This window comes from Tachypleus tridentatus, chromosome 2, assembly GCF_004210375.1.
Source record: "Tachypleus tridentatus isolate NWPU-2018 chromosome 2, ASM421037v1, whole genome shotgun sequence".
NCBI lineage: Eukaryota > Metazoa > Arthropoda > Merostomata > Xiphosura > Limulidae > Tachypleus > Tachypleus tridentatus.
In genome coordinates this window covers 105,740,229-105,754,481 of record NC_134826.1, presented here as the reverse complement: position 1 = coordinate 105,754,481, position 14,253 = coordinate 105,740,229, and the positions used below count along the sequence as shown (strand labels likewise).

The 14,253-nt window shown below is 36.6% G+C and overlaps 1 protein-coding gene across 1 annotated transcript in view; it reads left to right on the top strand.

Moving 5' to 3' along the window:
* LOC143244773 (uncharacterized) overlaps window positions 1-14,253 on the top strand; it is a 40,590-nt gene that overhangs the window by 10,048 nt on the left and 16,289 nt on the right. The window contains exons 3-6 of the mRNA XM_076490068.1: window positions 7,113-7,298; window positions 8,033-8,368; window positions 13,490-13,675; window positions 13,939-14,016. Of these exons, the coding sequence (XP_076346183.1) occupies window positions 7,113-7,298; window positions 8,033-8,368; window positions 13,490-13,675; window positions 13,939-14,016 (786 nt within the window). The remainder of the gene's footprint in view (window positions 1-7,112; window positions 7,299-8,032; window positions 8,369-13,489; window positions 13,676-13,938; window positions 14,017-14,253) is intronic.

Here is a 14,253-nt window from a genome sequence, read left to right as displayed (position 1 = left end):
TAATGCTTAAACTACACTACATGGCCAAAAGTATGTGGACACCCCTTCTAATTAGTGGGTTTGGCTATTTAAACCACACCCATTGCTGACAGGTGCATAAAATCAATCATACAGTCATGCAATCTTCAAAGACAAACATTGACAGTAGAATGGGTCGTACTGAAAAGCTCAGTGACATTTAACGTGACACTGACAAAGGATACCACCTTTCCAACAAGTCAGTTCGCCAAAATTCTCTCCTGCTAGAGCTGCCCCAGTTAACTGTAAGTGCTGTTATTGTGAAGTGGAAACGACTAGAAACAACAAAAGCTCAGCTACGAAGCGGTAGGCCACACACGCTCACCGAAAGAGACTGCCGAATGCTGAAGCGTGTAAAAATCTTTTGTCTACAGTTGCAATACTCACTACCGAGTTCCAAACTGCCTCTGGAAACAAAGACAGCACAAGAATGGTTCGTTCTAAGTTTCACGAAATGGGTTTATATGGCCAAGCCTAAGATCACCATGCGAAATGCCAAGTGTCAGCTGGGGTGGTGTAAAGCACACCGACATTGGACTCTGTGGAAACGCGTTCTCTGTACTGATGAATCACGCTTCACAATCTGGCAATCTGAACGACGAATCTGGGTTTGGCGGATGCCTGAAAAACGTTACATGCCTGAATGCATCGTGCGAACTGTAAAGCTTTGTAGATGAGGAAAAATGATCTAGGGCTGTTTTTCATGGTTTGGGCTAATTTTCTTAGCTGCAGTGAAGGGAAAACTTAATGATACAGCATATAATTACATTATATAGAATTGTGTGCTTTCAACTTTGTGGCAACAGGTTGGGGAAGGCTCTTTTTTGTTTCAGCATGACAATGTCCCCGTACACAAAGGGAGGTCCATAAAGACGTGGTTTGCTGAGGTTGGTGCGGAAGAGCTTAATTGGCTTGCACAGAGCCCTGACCTCAACTCCATCGAACACCTTTGGGATGAACTGGAATGCCGACTGCGAGCCAGATATTCTCACTCGACCTCACTAATGCTCTCATGGCTGAATAGGAGCAAATCCCCGCAGCTATATTCCAAAATCTAGTGAAAGCCTTCCCAGAAGAGTGGAGGCTGTTGTAGCAGCAAAGGAGTGAACCAACTTCATATTAATGACCGTGTTTTTGGAATGAGATTCTCAACAAGCACATATGGGGGTGATTGTCGAGTGTCCACATGCTTTTGGTCATTTAATGTATTTCTAATATTGATTTTCTTGCTGGCTCACCAGTTCTTTTGAATTACTAGTAGGTTAATTCGCGTAAAACATGAGTAAATGACAATAATAATAAATATTTTAATTTATGTAATTAAATATTGTTATCTCTAAAATGGTATAACTTACTTCTGAGCTGTATGAAAATCTACAAAGATTACACTTCTACAATCTAATCTAGTTTGCACAATTCTTGTCAAGCAACTCTATAATAAAAAAAAACGTCTCAACTCCTACTTATCAAAGCCAGTCTGGAAAGCTCTTATACTACACGAAAAGCCTCACCGGTACAGGCAGGAGTGAGGAGTGCCGAGAGCCCCGAGGTAAACATCCTAGCCGGACACCTTTCTCTCTGTTTCTTAACACTTATAAAATGCTAAACTAGGACAGCAACACGGTCATAAAGAAGAAAAATCATAACAGCAGCCGTCCAAGTATAACCGTAAAAACGTTAATAAAGTAACATCTGTAAGGCAACAAATAGATATATATTAATTATTATTTCAATCATTCTTAGTGTATCAAATGTTTTTATGTAAAATAAAGTCAAACTATTATATTTATTATTAATAGAAGATAGTACTTAAAGGTATTTTGCGGCATGACCAGTTGCATCCTCTGTCCCCTTCTCCACCTGTCAACAGGTCTGAGAACAAGATATGGCCGACATATTGTTATACACTTGTAAAATTTTACTCAGAAGATTTTAGTATTACTGAAGTAGTTGTTTCTCCAGTTAACTCTGTAGTCGCTTGGCTTGCCTAAGTACATTCCTGTGATAATTGTAGTGCCCCTTAAGTACACTATTATATTCCTTTAAATTATCAGATGTTTTCTAGTTCCAGTATATTCTTTAAATATTTCCATTTTGTTTACTCACACCAGTATTTATCTTAGCTATTTCTGTTTTTCTATACTCACTCCGGTATTTCCCTTAAACATGGCTCGAAATGTACAGGTGATTAGGGCGCTCGACTCGTAATTTGAGGGTCACGGGATCAAAACCCTGTCATATCAAACATGCTCGCCCTTTTAGACGTGGAGGAGCTAAAATATTACTGTTAATCCAATATTCGTTGGTAAAAGAGCAGTCCAAGAGTTGGGGGTGGGTGGTGATGACTAACTGCCTTTCCTCTAGTCTTACACTCATAAATTAGGGATGGCTAGCGCAGATAGCCCTCGTGTAGTTTTGCGCGAAATTAAAAAAACAACAAAAAACCTTAAACATTTCCAGGATGTCTATTTCCTCCAGTGCTTACCTTAAATATTTATATTGTGTCTACTAAGTATTTTGCTATGCCTAAACTCCATACGTTATTGTAATACCTTTAGTATGCATATATATAACACTGTGTAACAATTTTTTATTTTTCCTGTGCAAAAAGTGTTGTTTCCCAATTGCTTACGTCTAAAGTAGATGGAAAAGACCTATTTTTCTCTACAGACTTTGCTTTTGTGACCTGGGTAATGAAATTTTCAAATTTACCCATTTTCCAGAACATTTCAGGTAGATTCAGTACTGAGTAGCTGATAGAGAATTTTCTCGAGTTCACAAGAATTTTCAAGAACTTTCTAGAATATTGTAAAACTTACGAGAATTTTCTAGAACTTTCCATAGTAATATATATACAGGGGCTTACCACTCACCACTTCAGTTTAGTTCTAGCTGCCTAAGTGAACACATAGACCTATCCAAGGAGGCTTTACCAAGTGTTCCTGTTATATTTGCCTTTGAAACAGCAGGGACACCGCAGCACACTACAACAGGAAGCACTGGCCACAACGGACCAAGTTCTCTGTGGGGAGGCACAATGTCAAGTGTGAGCCACTAGTGGACCTCCAGAAGGTGTTGTTCCCACCATTGCACATAAAATTGGGTCTTATGGAACAGTTTATCACAACTCTTGATAAAGAGTCTGCAGCCTTAAAGTACTTTTGAGATTTCTCCCTTAAGCTGTCTGAGGCAAAGGCTAAAGCTGTTGTCTTCGATGGATCCTGGAGTGTACAGAATTCCCCAAGAAGCTCAGTAGAAAGAAATGAAAAACTTGGGGCAGCTTTGCCGCAGTGGTTTGGGGCTTCTTAGGCAATCACCAGGCCGAAAATTGTGTGGAACTGGTTGAGGCTCTGGTGAAGAACTACGGCAAAATGGGCTTCAGAATGGATGTCCCTGAAAGTTCACCTTGACGCTCATCTTGGTAAATTCAAGAAGAACATGGGAGCATGCCCATAGGAGCAAGGCGAGTACTTCCACCAAAATATAGTGGACATTGAACGCCGCTACCAAAGAGCGTATAACGAAAACATGATGGGATACTATATTTGGGGGCTGATACGTGAAAGTGATTTACATTACAGTTGCAAGTCTCGAAAAACTACTCGCCTCTAAACATTTTTGTATGACATTAATATAAATGCATGTAAATCTTGATTCACATGTTGTTTTATCCATACCTTATGTAAATGAAGATGAGCAAATGTAACCATTTTTACATAAAAAATATGTTAATATCTAAATTTCATTAACCAGGTCACAAAAGCAAAGTTTGAAGGGAATAATGGCCATTTTCTGTACTTTCTATACTGTAGGTATAAGCAATTAAGAAATAACACATACTATCCAGGAACAAAATTTCTGATACACAGTGTAATAACAACATTAGCAGCAACTGTAGCTGCACTATGTAACTATAATTATATTCTAAAATAATTTTGATACTTCTGCTTACTGGATCCAACGCCTCCTATATTTCAGTCACCATCTTTGAAAATTAACTACAATTGCTACTGTATTTTATTTATACAGGTTGAATATTCCTGTACTTCACTCATTGTCATAGGATTCTAGATCCAACAACAGCCACTGTACTTTGCTCTTCATATATATATATATATATATTGTAATGATACACGTTATTCAGTAATTCCCTGTTTTCCAAAGCCTCTTGACTTATCTCCTGGCTACCGTATCCACTAGCTCTTATTTCAGTACTTCCGTCTACTAGATTCATGAATTAGCTACAATATGTTCTCCAGTACTTTTGTGTCTTGACAACTCTATTTAATTTCAGTAAATTTCTGAAATAGTTGCAGTATATATACATTAGTTATTTATTTATCACCATTAGATTCCATCTAGGAACATAGGGCCGCAATCGCTTGCGGATTCTTCAACAAGTATTTAAGTGAGTAGGTTGTTAGCCCACTGCACCGAGCCGTCCCTAATTTAGCAGTGTAAGACTAGAGGGAAGGCAGCTAGTTATCACCACCCACCGCCAACTCTTGGGCTACTCTTGTACCAACGAATAGTGGGATTGACCGTAACATTATAACGCCCCCACGGCGGGGAGGGCGAGCATGTTTGGCGCGACGCGGGCGCGAACCTGCGACCCTCGGATTACGAGTCGCACGCCTTACGCGCTAGGCCATGCCAGGCCCACTTATATACATTAGCTGTAGAAAATTCCTGATCTATCTCCGGTATATCTATATGTACTTCAGTACTTTTCTGTTCGGATTACTGGATCCACTATTCTTATTTTAACCCTTCTATATAACTAGCTTCAATAACATCCTGGAATAACTGCAGTATATTTTTATATGATCTAGATCTAGGACTCGTGTCGTAACTAATGTATCAACTGTTGTTTCTATTTTTGTATTGCTGTCCACCACCTTCAGTGGCCTTTTCAGTTAGCTACATTCTTTCTTTATGATATCCAGTACTTGCATCCAGACTACCTTATCTATTTTTCTTATTGTATTGCTTCTTTATATAAGCTTTAGTAACTTCCTGGATTAACTATAGTATCTATATATACTCTTCAAAAAAAGAAACGTAAAAGGGATATTTTTCTTATTTTAAAAGAAATATATGTAATAATGTTACAAGCTCAGAGTATGTGATGTTACACGTGTTAAGGCACTGATTGTCAGACCAAAATGACAATAAAAGTTGTGCACTTTGAAAACGGAGGAAAACATCCGATTTTTCGCCAAAACGCATTCGTGTCCAATAAATTTGTTTGAGAGATCTGCATGTTTTGCAAGTGCAACATGTGCAAAATCCCTATAAAAGTGACGGGTTCTCGGTTTCCATAGCTCAGTGTTAAGCCACCGACACGCAATACAGTTACGCCAAGACTGACTGAAGCACAACGCAACAACGCCATTGGTCGCTTGGAAGCAGGCGAATTTCGATCAGATGTTGCCAGAGCTTTGAATGTCCACCCAAGCACCATCACAAGGCTATGGAATCGTCACCAACAACATGGATCAACTCGTGACCGTCCACGACCTGGCAGACCTCGTGTGACCACGCTCGCACAAGATCGCAACATCCGGTTACGTCACCTTCGGGATAGGACCACCACTGCGACGTCTACTGCCAAACCATACCAGGGCTGCGTAGGATTTCCGATCAGACCGTACGCAACCGTCTACGAGATTCTTAGGCCCCATGTGCAACCCATCATGGTGAATGTCAACGACGTTTTTCAACATGACAACGCCCGTCCTTACACAGCCCGACACACCACTGTCTTTTTGAGACACCATAACATCAATGTTCTTCCCTGGCCCTCCAGGTCACCAAATTTAAACCACATCGAACATCTTTGGGACGAGTTGGACTGACGTCTGCGACGGCGACAACCTCAACCGCAGACTCTACCTCAGCTTGCAGCAGTTTTGCAGAATGAGTGGACAGCCATTCCACAGGATGTGATTCGTCATCTCATCGCTTCCATGGGCAGGATGCCAAGCAGTTATTGATGCTTACAGGGGGCATACTCGTTATTGACGTTGAGTGACGTTAAACTTCAACTAGTGAGCGTGGACTTCGCCTTTGCAGACTATGAATGTTCAGCAGTGAATGTGCAAAGTTTCACACATGTCATACAGAACTACCCGGAATAAACTTGTTAACAATATGTCTCAAATTTTGCCTTTTGAGTTTCTTTTTTTTGAAGAGTATATATTCCCCAGTACGATCATACTCTGATCGCTGTCTCCACTATTTTTGCATCATGTCCGTTATATTCACTGTTCTTATTTTATTACTTCTGTTTATAAACTTCAGTAACTTTCTGATTTAGCTACAGAATATCTGTTTATTATATACTACTATCATGTCGCGACTGTTGCACTGTATTTTACGTACTCGTATCTTGACTACTGTACCCACTTTTAGCACGTCTGTGTACTAATTTCATACTTATACTCAGTATATAAATTACATTCAATAACTTCCTGAAGTTACTATGCTATCTCTATATATTCTATTGTACTTTAGCATTGTGACAATTGTATCCACTCTTCTTATGTTGGTTCTTTTGTATGCTGGCTTCATAAACTCCTTGAAATAAACTCAATATGCTTTTATGTTCTCCAGCACTTTTGTTTCCTAGCTACAGTGTTCTGTCTTCTTTTAATACTTTGTATACTAGCTTTAGCTGCTTCTTCTATTAGCTTTTTATACGTTCTCCAATCCTTTTTTCTGATGTAGTGTTGTTATTTTATTATTTCTGTACACTAGCTTCAGTAACTTCCTGAATTAGCTACAGTATCTCTCTATGTTCTCCAGTACTCGTGTTGACAATATTACGTCTACTGCCCTTATTTTAGTGATTCTGTATATTAACTTCAGTAATTTTCTGACTTAGCTGCGCTATTTCTATATGTTCTCCAGTACTATAATGTTCTGACAATTGTATTCACTGTTCTCATTTTTTTTAACTTCCTAAATACTTTATTCAGTACTCCTGTTTTAATATCTTTATGTATTTGCATCTTTGCCTTTTCATACTTACTTGTTTTGGGTATAAATTCTTATATCATAATTTTAATCCTTTTGGTCTGTATCCTGCGCAGGGTGTTTATACCAAGATGTATTGTATAACCACGGAGTTAGTGTCTCTACACCAGAACCTTGTCTGAACTGTACCTGTAACAAGGGAGTTCTTTTGTGCAACCTAAGAGTCTGTCCTACTCCTAGACTCCTTCCAAGCTGCAAGTTTCATTCAGTAAAGGGCAAGTGTTGCCCTGTCATTAAGTGTGGTAAGTGAAACTTTACTGTCCAAATCCGATAAATATTCGAGCCAGAGATTCATACTCGAATTGACGCGGTTTTAAGATACGTGTACCATTCAATATATCAAAATTACAAATGCAGTCAATCAAATATATTGGATTGTATGCAAGTTCAATAAAACAAAAGCTTAATCATTTTTAGTAAAATTAATATGCAGTATTGATGGGTATTTTTTCGGATCTGAAAAATATTTTATATAATCATTGAAACTTTTACTCTCGGATACCATACCTTGAATATTATATTTTGTGCATTTCGGGATACTTGCGTGTTTCTTTTTCATATCCACTTCTGATGTAGAATCTAATTTCCCGATTTGCCATTCTACACTAACTTTTATAGTTTCTCGCAATGGGTGGACTTGTCAGTCAGAAGATTATCGATTTTTTTTTAATTAAACCTTTACTTTCTTCTAGTATTAAGCTCACATTTCGGTCTTCTAGTATTAAGCTCACATTTCGGTTTCATAAGCGAAAAAGGATGTGAAATATATTTTGCTTTTTCAGTAAAAATAAATGACAAGAAAGTGCTGCGAAACGTCTTTAAAACATTATATTAAATAGTATTCGATAGTAAAATATTTCCTGTTTACGCCGACCATTTCTATTAAGCAGCTTTTGGTATACCATTTGTGGATTAAAACTGTATTGACCGTGATCTGCATATTCATGGAATTATAAGAAATTTATCTTTTAACTAGATGAAAGAAACCAAGACGATAACGTGAAGAAATATTCTATAGGCAAAAACATGGATGCTATTTCCCCGTCCGACGTATCCAATCATATGAAAACAGAATTACCTTCTACTGAAGTTCCCAACGTAAATGTAGAATACGACGTAATAGAAACTACTCCTACCGACGTACACACAACTAATTTCAGGAATGAACCAGCTGAAATAATGAAAGAAAACCCTATAACAACAGAATATCCAAGTGCTTCCATAGAGAAAGCTCATTCACTTATGTTTGTAACCTCAACATCGCCATCTGCAATGTTTCCTTCTAAAACTGTTCTTCACCTTATTCCTGGAGGTAGTCATTTTTAGTTATTTTATTTTTTATATAAAGTTTTGCAAAGTTAAATATTTTTAATAAAACTACAACTGTGTTTTTTGTATTTTTATCTGGATATATTAATTGGGGAAGGTCACTTCTTGGTTATAACAAAATAACGGAAACCAATCTCGGATAACACCATTGTAAGAAGACGTAGTTAGGATCTCAAGCTTGTGTCAGTAGTCAATAACATTTAACAAATTACTGTAAACATACTTTATTAATTAAAATTTGACACACGCATATAGTGGCAGATATAAATGAATGCAAGGAATTTTATAACCTAAACATGACATATATCGGAAGGTGGTGATCATTAAAATGTGAGACCTACTTGTTAATTGTAGTTAATGTTTTGTATTCATTATCTGAGCCATCAGTTGTCTGAACGTCTAATAAGCTCTTGTTCTCATTAACTAAAAATAGTTGAAGTTCTTGTAATTTTGGAAGAGGGAGGAGTGTCTCTTCAACATAGATACAGTGGGGCAGCATTTCCCTGTCCTTATCCCCGTGGTTGGAATCGTAAAATACATTAAAAATTGCGACCGTTAAAGTTTGTTTTGGCTTAACTGCTGCATGGAAATGTCGGCATTATTTTTAAAGTGAATGCTGTGAACAGACCGTGAAGATGAAATGTGAAATACAAATGCCCGCTAGCAAATCTAAATTGAGTCACTAAAAAGGATCGCTTTGTACCTTGAACAATATAAATATCAATTATCATTCTTATGCAATAGATTAAGATGAATTCAGCTGATATTGTCTCGTTTGCTTAGAGGCCAAAGCCCAATATATATATATATATGACTCATTTTTAAAGAGTCCAGTAGAAATTTTCAATTTAATGGACAACGAAATTTAATCACGATCTGCCACACATTAGACGAATCCTTCCGAGGTGAATTTGAAAGTAGTCAAATGTTTCCATACATCCGGGGCCCTACCGACCATGGCTGACACCCTGTGCGAGATGTAAATTCTGCGTCCATCCTTAATAAATTCTAATCTGTTCTTGCCGTCAAAAATTGACGTTTCCTTGGCCGACGCTCCGTGAGGTCGTACGACTCACTCTACCCTTGATACAACCACGCGTAAACCGCAAATAAACCCGATCTTAAGACTGTAGCCTTCATTTTAAAATATGTATTAACTCAACTGCTTATTTATGCATATATTTATATGTATATATACTCGAAAAATAATTTACTTCTCCCCATAAAACATAAAAGGCATTTGTTATAGTTTATAAAATGTATTTATATTGCCTTTATAAAATTTGCAACCGCTCATAAATTGTTCTTTGAAAGTAATATACAAAATGCAGCCGTTATATCAAATTTCAGTGAAACTAGACATTGTAAATTAGTGCAGAAAAATAGGCGATAATATAATATATATAATTCTGCAAACCTAAATATGTCGAATATGTCTTTCTTGAACCTTTTTGAAAGACTGTTAGATGTTAATATATTTACACGTGTGCCTCTTGAGTTATGTTTCTGTAATACGTGAGAAAATAATATTAATATTATTGTGATAAACATTTTTATATTGAATGTTTTCTGCAAGTTTATAAGTCAAAATCGCCCTCAGCCTAAATCTGAGTGACCAGAATATTCCTATCCTTTTACAAAAACAAAAAACACATTAAAAGGACGTGTTTTTTTTCAGTTGGCCTACATATTAACAGAGAAACAATAAACCGAGTTGCAAAAATAATGTTGTAATCAGGCCTTTTAAAGTAAACTTTTAAACAAAGTTATAACAGTTTCACTTTCCCACTTAAGTATTACTAAAAGAAGGGGCGTAGATTTTTTACACCCGATGGGGTGGGGATGATTTTTCCAACCACTTATGTGGACTGTTCAATTTCCAAATTGGTAATCTTTGATTACGTGAACCTGAAAGCTGTAAACATGCAGTCACAGAGTAATCTTGTTGCCACGATACTTCAAGGTTTCCATGTAGGTTTGTATAAGTGAGGTGTTGTGAACAGTTTTAAAAATATTAATAGAATAAAGACAAATGTGTCACAAATTAACTGCCACATGAATTTATTCCTGCACACTGCACAGTATAAAAGATGGCCATTATACTTGACAAGGTTACTAATAACTTTCATTGCATGAATTACGTTTTCACATATTAATAAAATTAGTATTTACCCTTGATAAGTTTATATCTACGGAAAAACTGTTCATGTTGTTTGATAAAAATATTCAAAATGTCTTTGTGAACTCTTGAAAATTACACATCAATACAATGGAGCACATAATTATTTATACTTTTCATTGAAGTAAGATTCATTTAGTCCTCTAGTCTACATGTTCCCAAACGTAAACCTCCTTTGTGATGATCTGTTTATGAATTCTTTCATAAGCTCTTCTATATTTATCTTGTGACCTCATCTTTGTGAGTGTGACAAACTGCCACATGGTTGAGGTGGCATTGAGCCATAGTTGACCTTTACCACGTCTTCAACCGTCTTAATGCAGAAAAGCTGCGTTCACTTTCACAGCTGGATACTGAACATACCAGCAAAATTTTCATGAGAAGAAACACTTCACTAAACATCTGCTGGCTTGTTTCATGCATTTTACAGTAAGTATCCTTCGCACCTTTCAGAGATACTGCTTTTGTTGTTTCTTTGAACATGGGCAACTGAAACTCGAGCCGTTGTGCAGAGATTTCTGGATAGAAGTTTATAACCGAGTTGTCAATATTGCCATATGTGATCATGTCCTCAAGTGCCAGATATTACCTCAAGTCATTGTTGTCTGCATTGAATCTAGTAGTCAGATGTTCTATGACTGTGTCCACCAATTCAAAATATTGGCTTCTGTAGTAATCTACAGAAAGCATTATTAAATTAGCCTTGTGTGCTCCACAGTGAAAAACAAAGCTGTCGGTTGCTTCTCTTTTATTTTGCCTGGCATCCACTGTACGTACAACTCATGTTACATTATAAGTTTGTGCTCTTAATGCTGACAGTGGTAAATTGAGTATAGTCAGTACATCAAGCATAGTGGAGGATATTGTTTCACCAGTTGTATTGGAAACACTGTACAAACCAAGAAATGTATCATGGACGTCAAGGTTCTCATCTACGTATCGTACATATTGCTTCCTGTTCGGTACCTGTAACATCTTGAGTGCCATTAACCATTAATGCAAAGATTTTACTTTGCTGCACTTCGTGTGCTATGTTCCTCAGCATTTGATGGCTGAACATCATTATTTCATTCTGAGCCTGGGTTGATGTGAATGTGGTATTTTTTTTTACAAGTAGTTCATTAACTGCAGGAAGTATCAGTATGTCCACGTAATGCTAAACCATGACGCAGTAAGAAACGTAAACTTCTGAATATTTTGGCTAGACTTCTTTTGCATTCTTCGTGCTGCTTCTTTTTCCATCATGTAGCTGTACAGTCACTGGAATTACATCAAGTGAACCTTCTGGAGATATAGTAAATATGTGCTGAGAGGAGGATTGGTTTCGTTGAATTTCTGTTTTGCCTTTTTCCAGTTGTAAAAACCGATGGATATGAAGGTATACTCCAACTCCACTGGCCTCTCCAATTTCCATGTAAAAAGGCCTCTATTTTCCTCCTTGGCACAATGAAAGCATATGACTTTTTGAGTCTGATTGTCGAAGGGCAGCCATGGGAACTCATCAAACCACTTGTCCTGAAAGTTGATATTTTGAGATTTCTTGTATCTGTGGATGTGTCAGATTTTTCATTACTGCACAAACTTGTTTCACAACTATTTGGTGGTTCATGATGTGCAATAGTTGCACAAGCATTTTCTGACTCGTCCTCTGATGAATATGGTATTTCCTCTGTATGGCAAGTTTCTATTCCTTTGCTTGAGGTTGTTGGATTATCTGCATCTGCATTGTCACTTGTAGTACTAGTAACTGGCTTGCAGAACTGTCTAATGTCCTTCGATAATTGGAATCTGTTTCCAAAATGACTCAACAGGCTAAAATACAGTATTTATTGAAAAACTCTAACGTACAACGAACGAAGATGGAAGAGGATGGAACTAGGACTGAACTGTACAATGTATTTAAGTCGAACGCCCGAACCTCACAGTGATTACCGAGCCGACTGACCGCCTGGGCATCGCTGGGACAATAATGTGTGCTAGTTACAACACAAGTAATTGCAAGTTTCTCGAAAAATACTTAAACAATCACAAATATATTATATTCCTGTTAAAGCTCATCAAAAGGCAAACACGTTGTGATATAATGTCTATAAGTACGTCTATTAAATAAAAACACCTACATAAAAACTAGCAATACAATTCGAGTAGAGGCTTCAGGCCGTTGAAATCGCTTCTTTTGTGTTCTAATTATTCAAGAAAATACAATATTTTTACTCTTTATGATAAGAGAATATATTGTTCTTTTACCATAAAGCACCAGCACTTTAATAGAGGGCGGTACAGAAATGAATCATCCATAATGTTAAATAATGCGTAAGTAAATGATTTTTCTTGTTGGCAGACGGACAACCTTCGACCAACATATGCATGATTTATTCTACTTTTTTGTACTTTGCCAAATGTGTCATATTGTAACACAATTATATTTTTCAAAAAGTGTAGTTATTAGGCACCAGGATCCCAACCTCCCCACGCTCCTGTTAACTACCAGTCAAGTGTATAAAAATATGGAATTTTACGGTGACAGTACGTGAAAGTAGGATATAATTTATTCACTGCCAATGAGAAAGCGTACATTTTTTAGATATTTAATAATTATAGTCATATTTTTATTAGAAATTTAACCTTTCATTTTGTCATAATTTTATATTAGATGTTAATTATTATACATTTGACTCAAAAATACGCTTAGAGATTCTCTGTTTGTTATTATTTGTTTTCTTTTGCGATAAATTACAAAGTGCGTATTTCATTCCCTCTCTTTCTATAGTTTAAACATTGAAAGAAAATTAACTTTATGCCTAAAATCAATACCCCATTATTTAAATTATTTATTATATTTAAAGTGTTTCGTATGGATTTGAAGATTCTTAACACTAGCTACATCATTGAAAAACATATATTTTTAAATACCCCATTTCGCAGTTTGTCACTTAGATGGGACAGTATATGCAGAAGGTTCGGCGGTAATTTCTTCTCATTTTTGTGAATACTGCTATTGTATCCGTGGAAAGAAGATGTGTATTAGGCCTAAGTGTCAACTCTCCATAGATGGATGTTTTCCTCAGTACACACACAAATTTGCTTGCTGTCCGACAAGCTACGTTTGTTGTAAGTATTTTCCGGATGCTACCGTGTTAGCAATAATGGTCTATACTTTTGTGTTCTTTTTCAAAGTTTCAAGTATGCATTATACACTAGCTTAAATGGAACAGATAAGAAGCAAGTATTACTAAATTATAACCACTATTTCAGTAATTTAATACAAATACCCAGATTTAGTTTTAAATTTCTTATTTATTATCAAAATCTTCGGTTTACGATTGACAATTATTTTTGTTGTTTTTTTGTGTGTGTGTGTTTCATTTCCTTAGCTGGAAGAAGGAAGGCACAAATAATTCAGGCATCAACGCCAGCCACAACAACAACGACTACTAGTGAATATGATGAAGGTAAATCTATACATTATCCTGTTAAAATCATCAGGAATATCCAGAAGCAGTGATAAAGTAAAAAGAAAATAAATCCGATACTCGACAATATCACATTGCAATGAACAAATTTTCTATGGTACTCATGGAAATTTTAGCCTTACAAATTCAACCAATGAGACTAGCACAAAGTTTTAGATGTGAACGTGTAGTTCTCATAATGTAGTTTTTATAGTAAGAGACTCAGTTGCTAAGCCA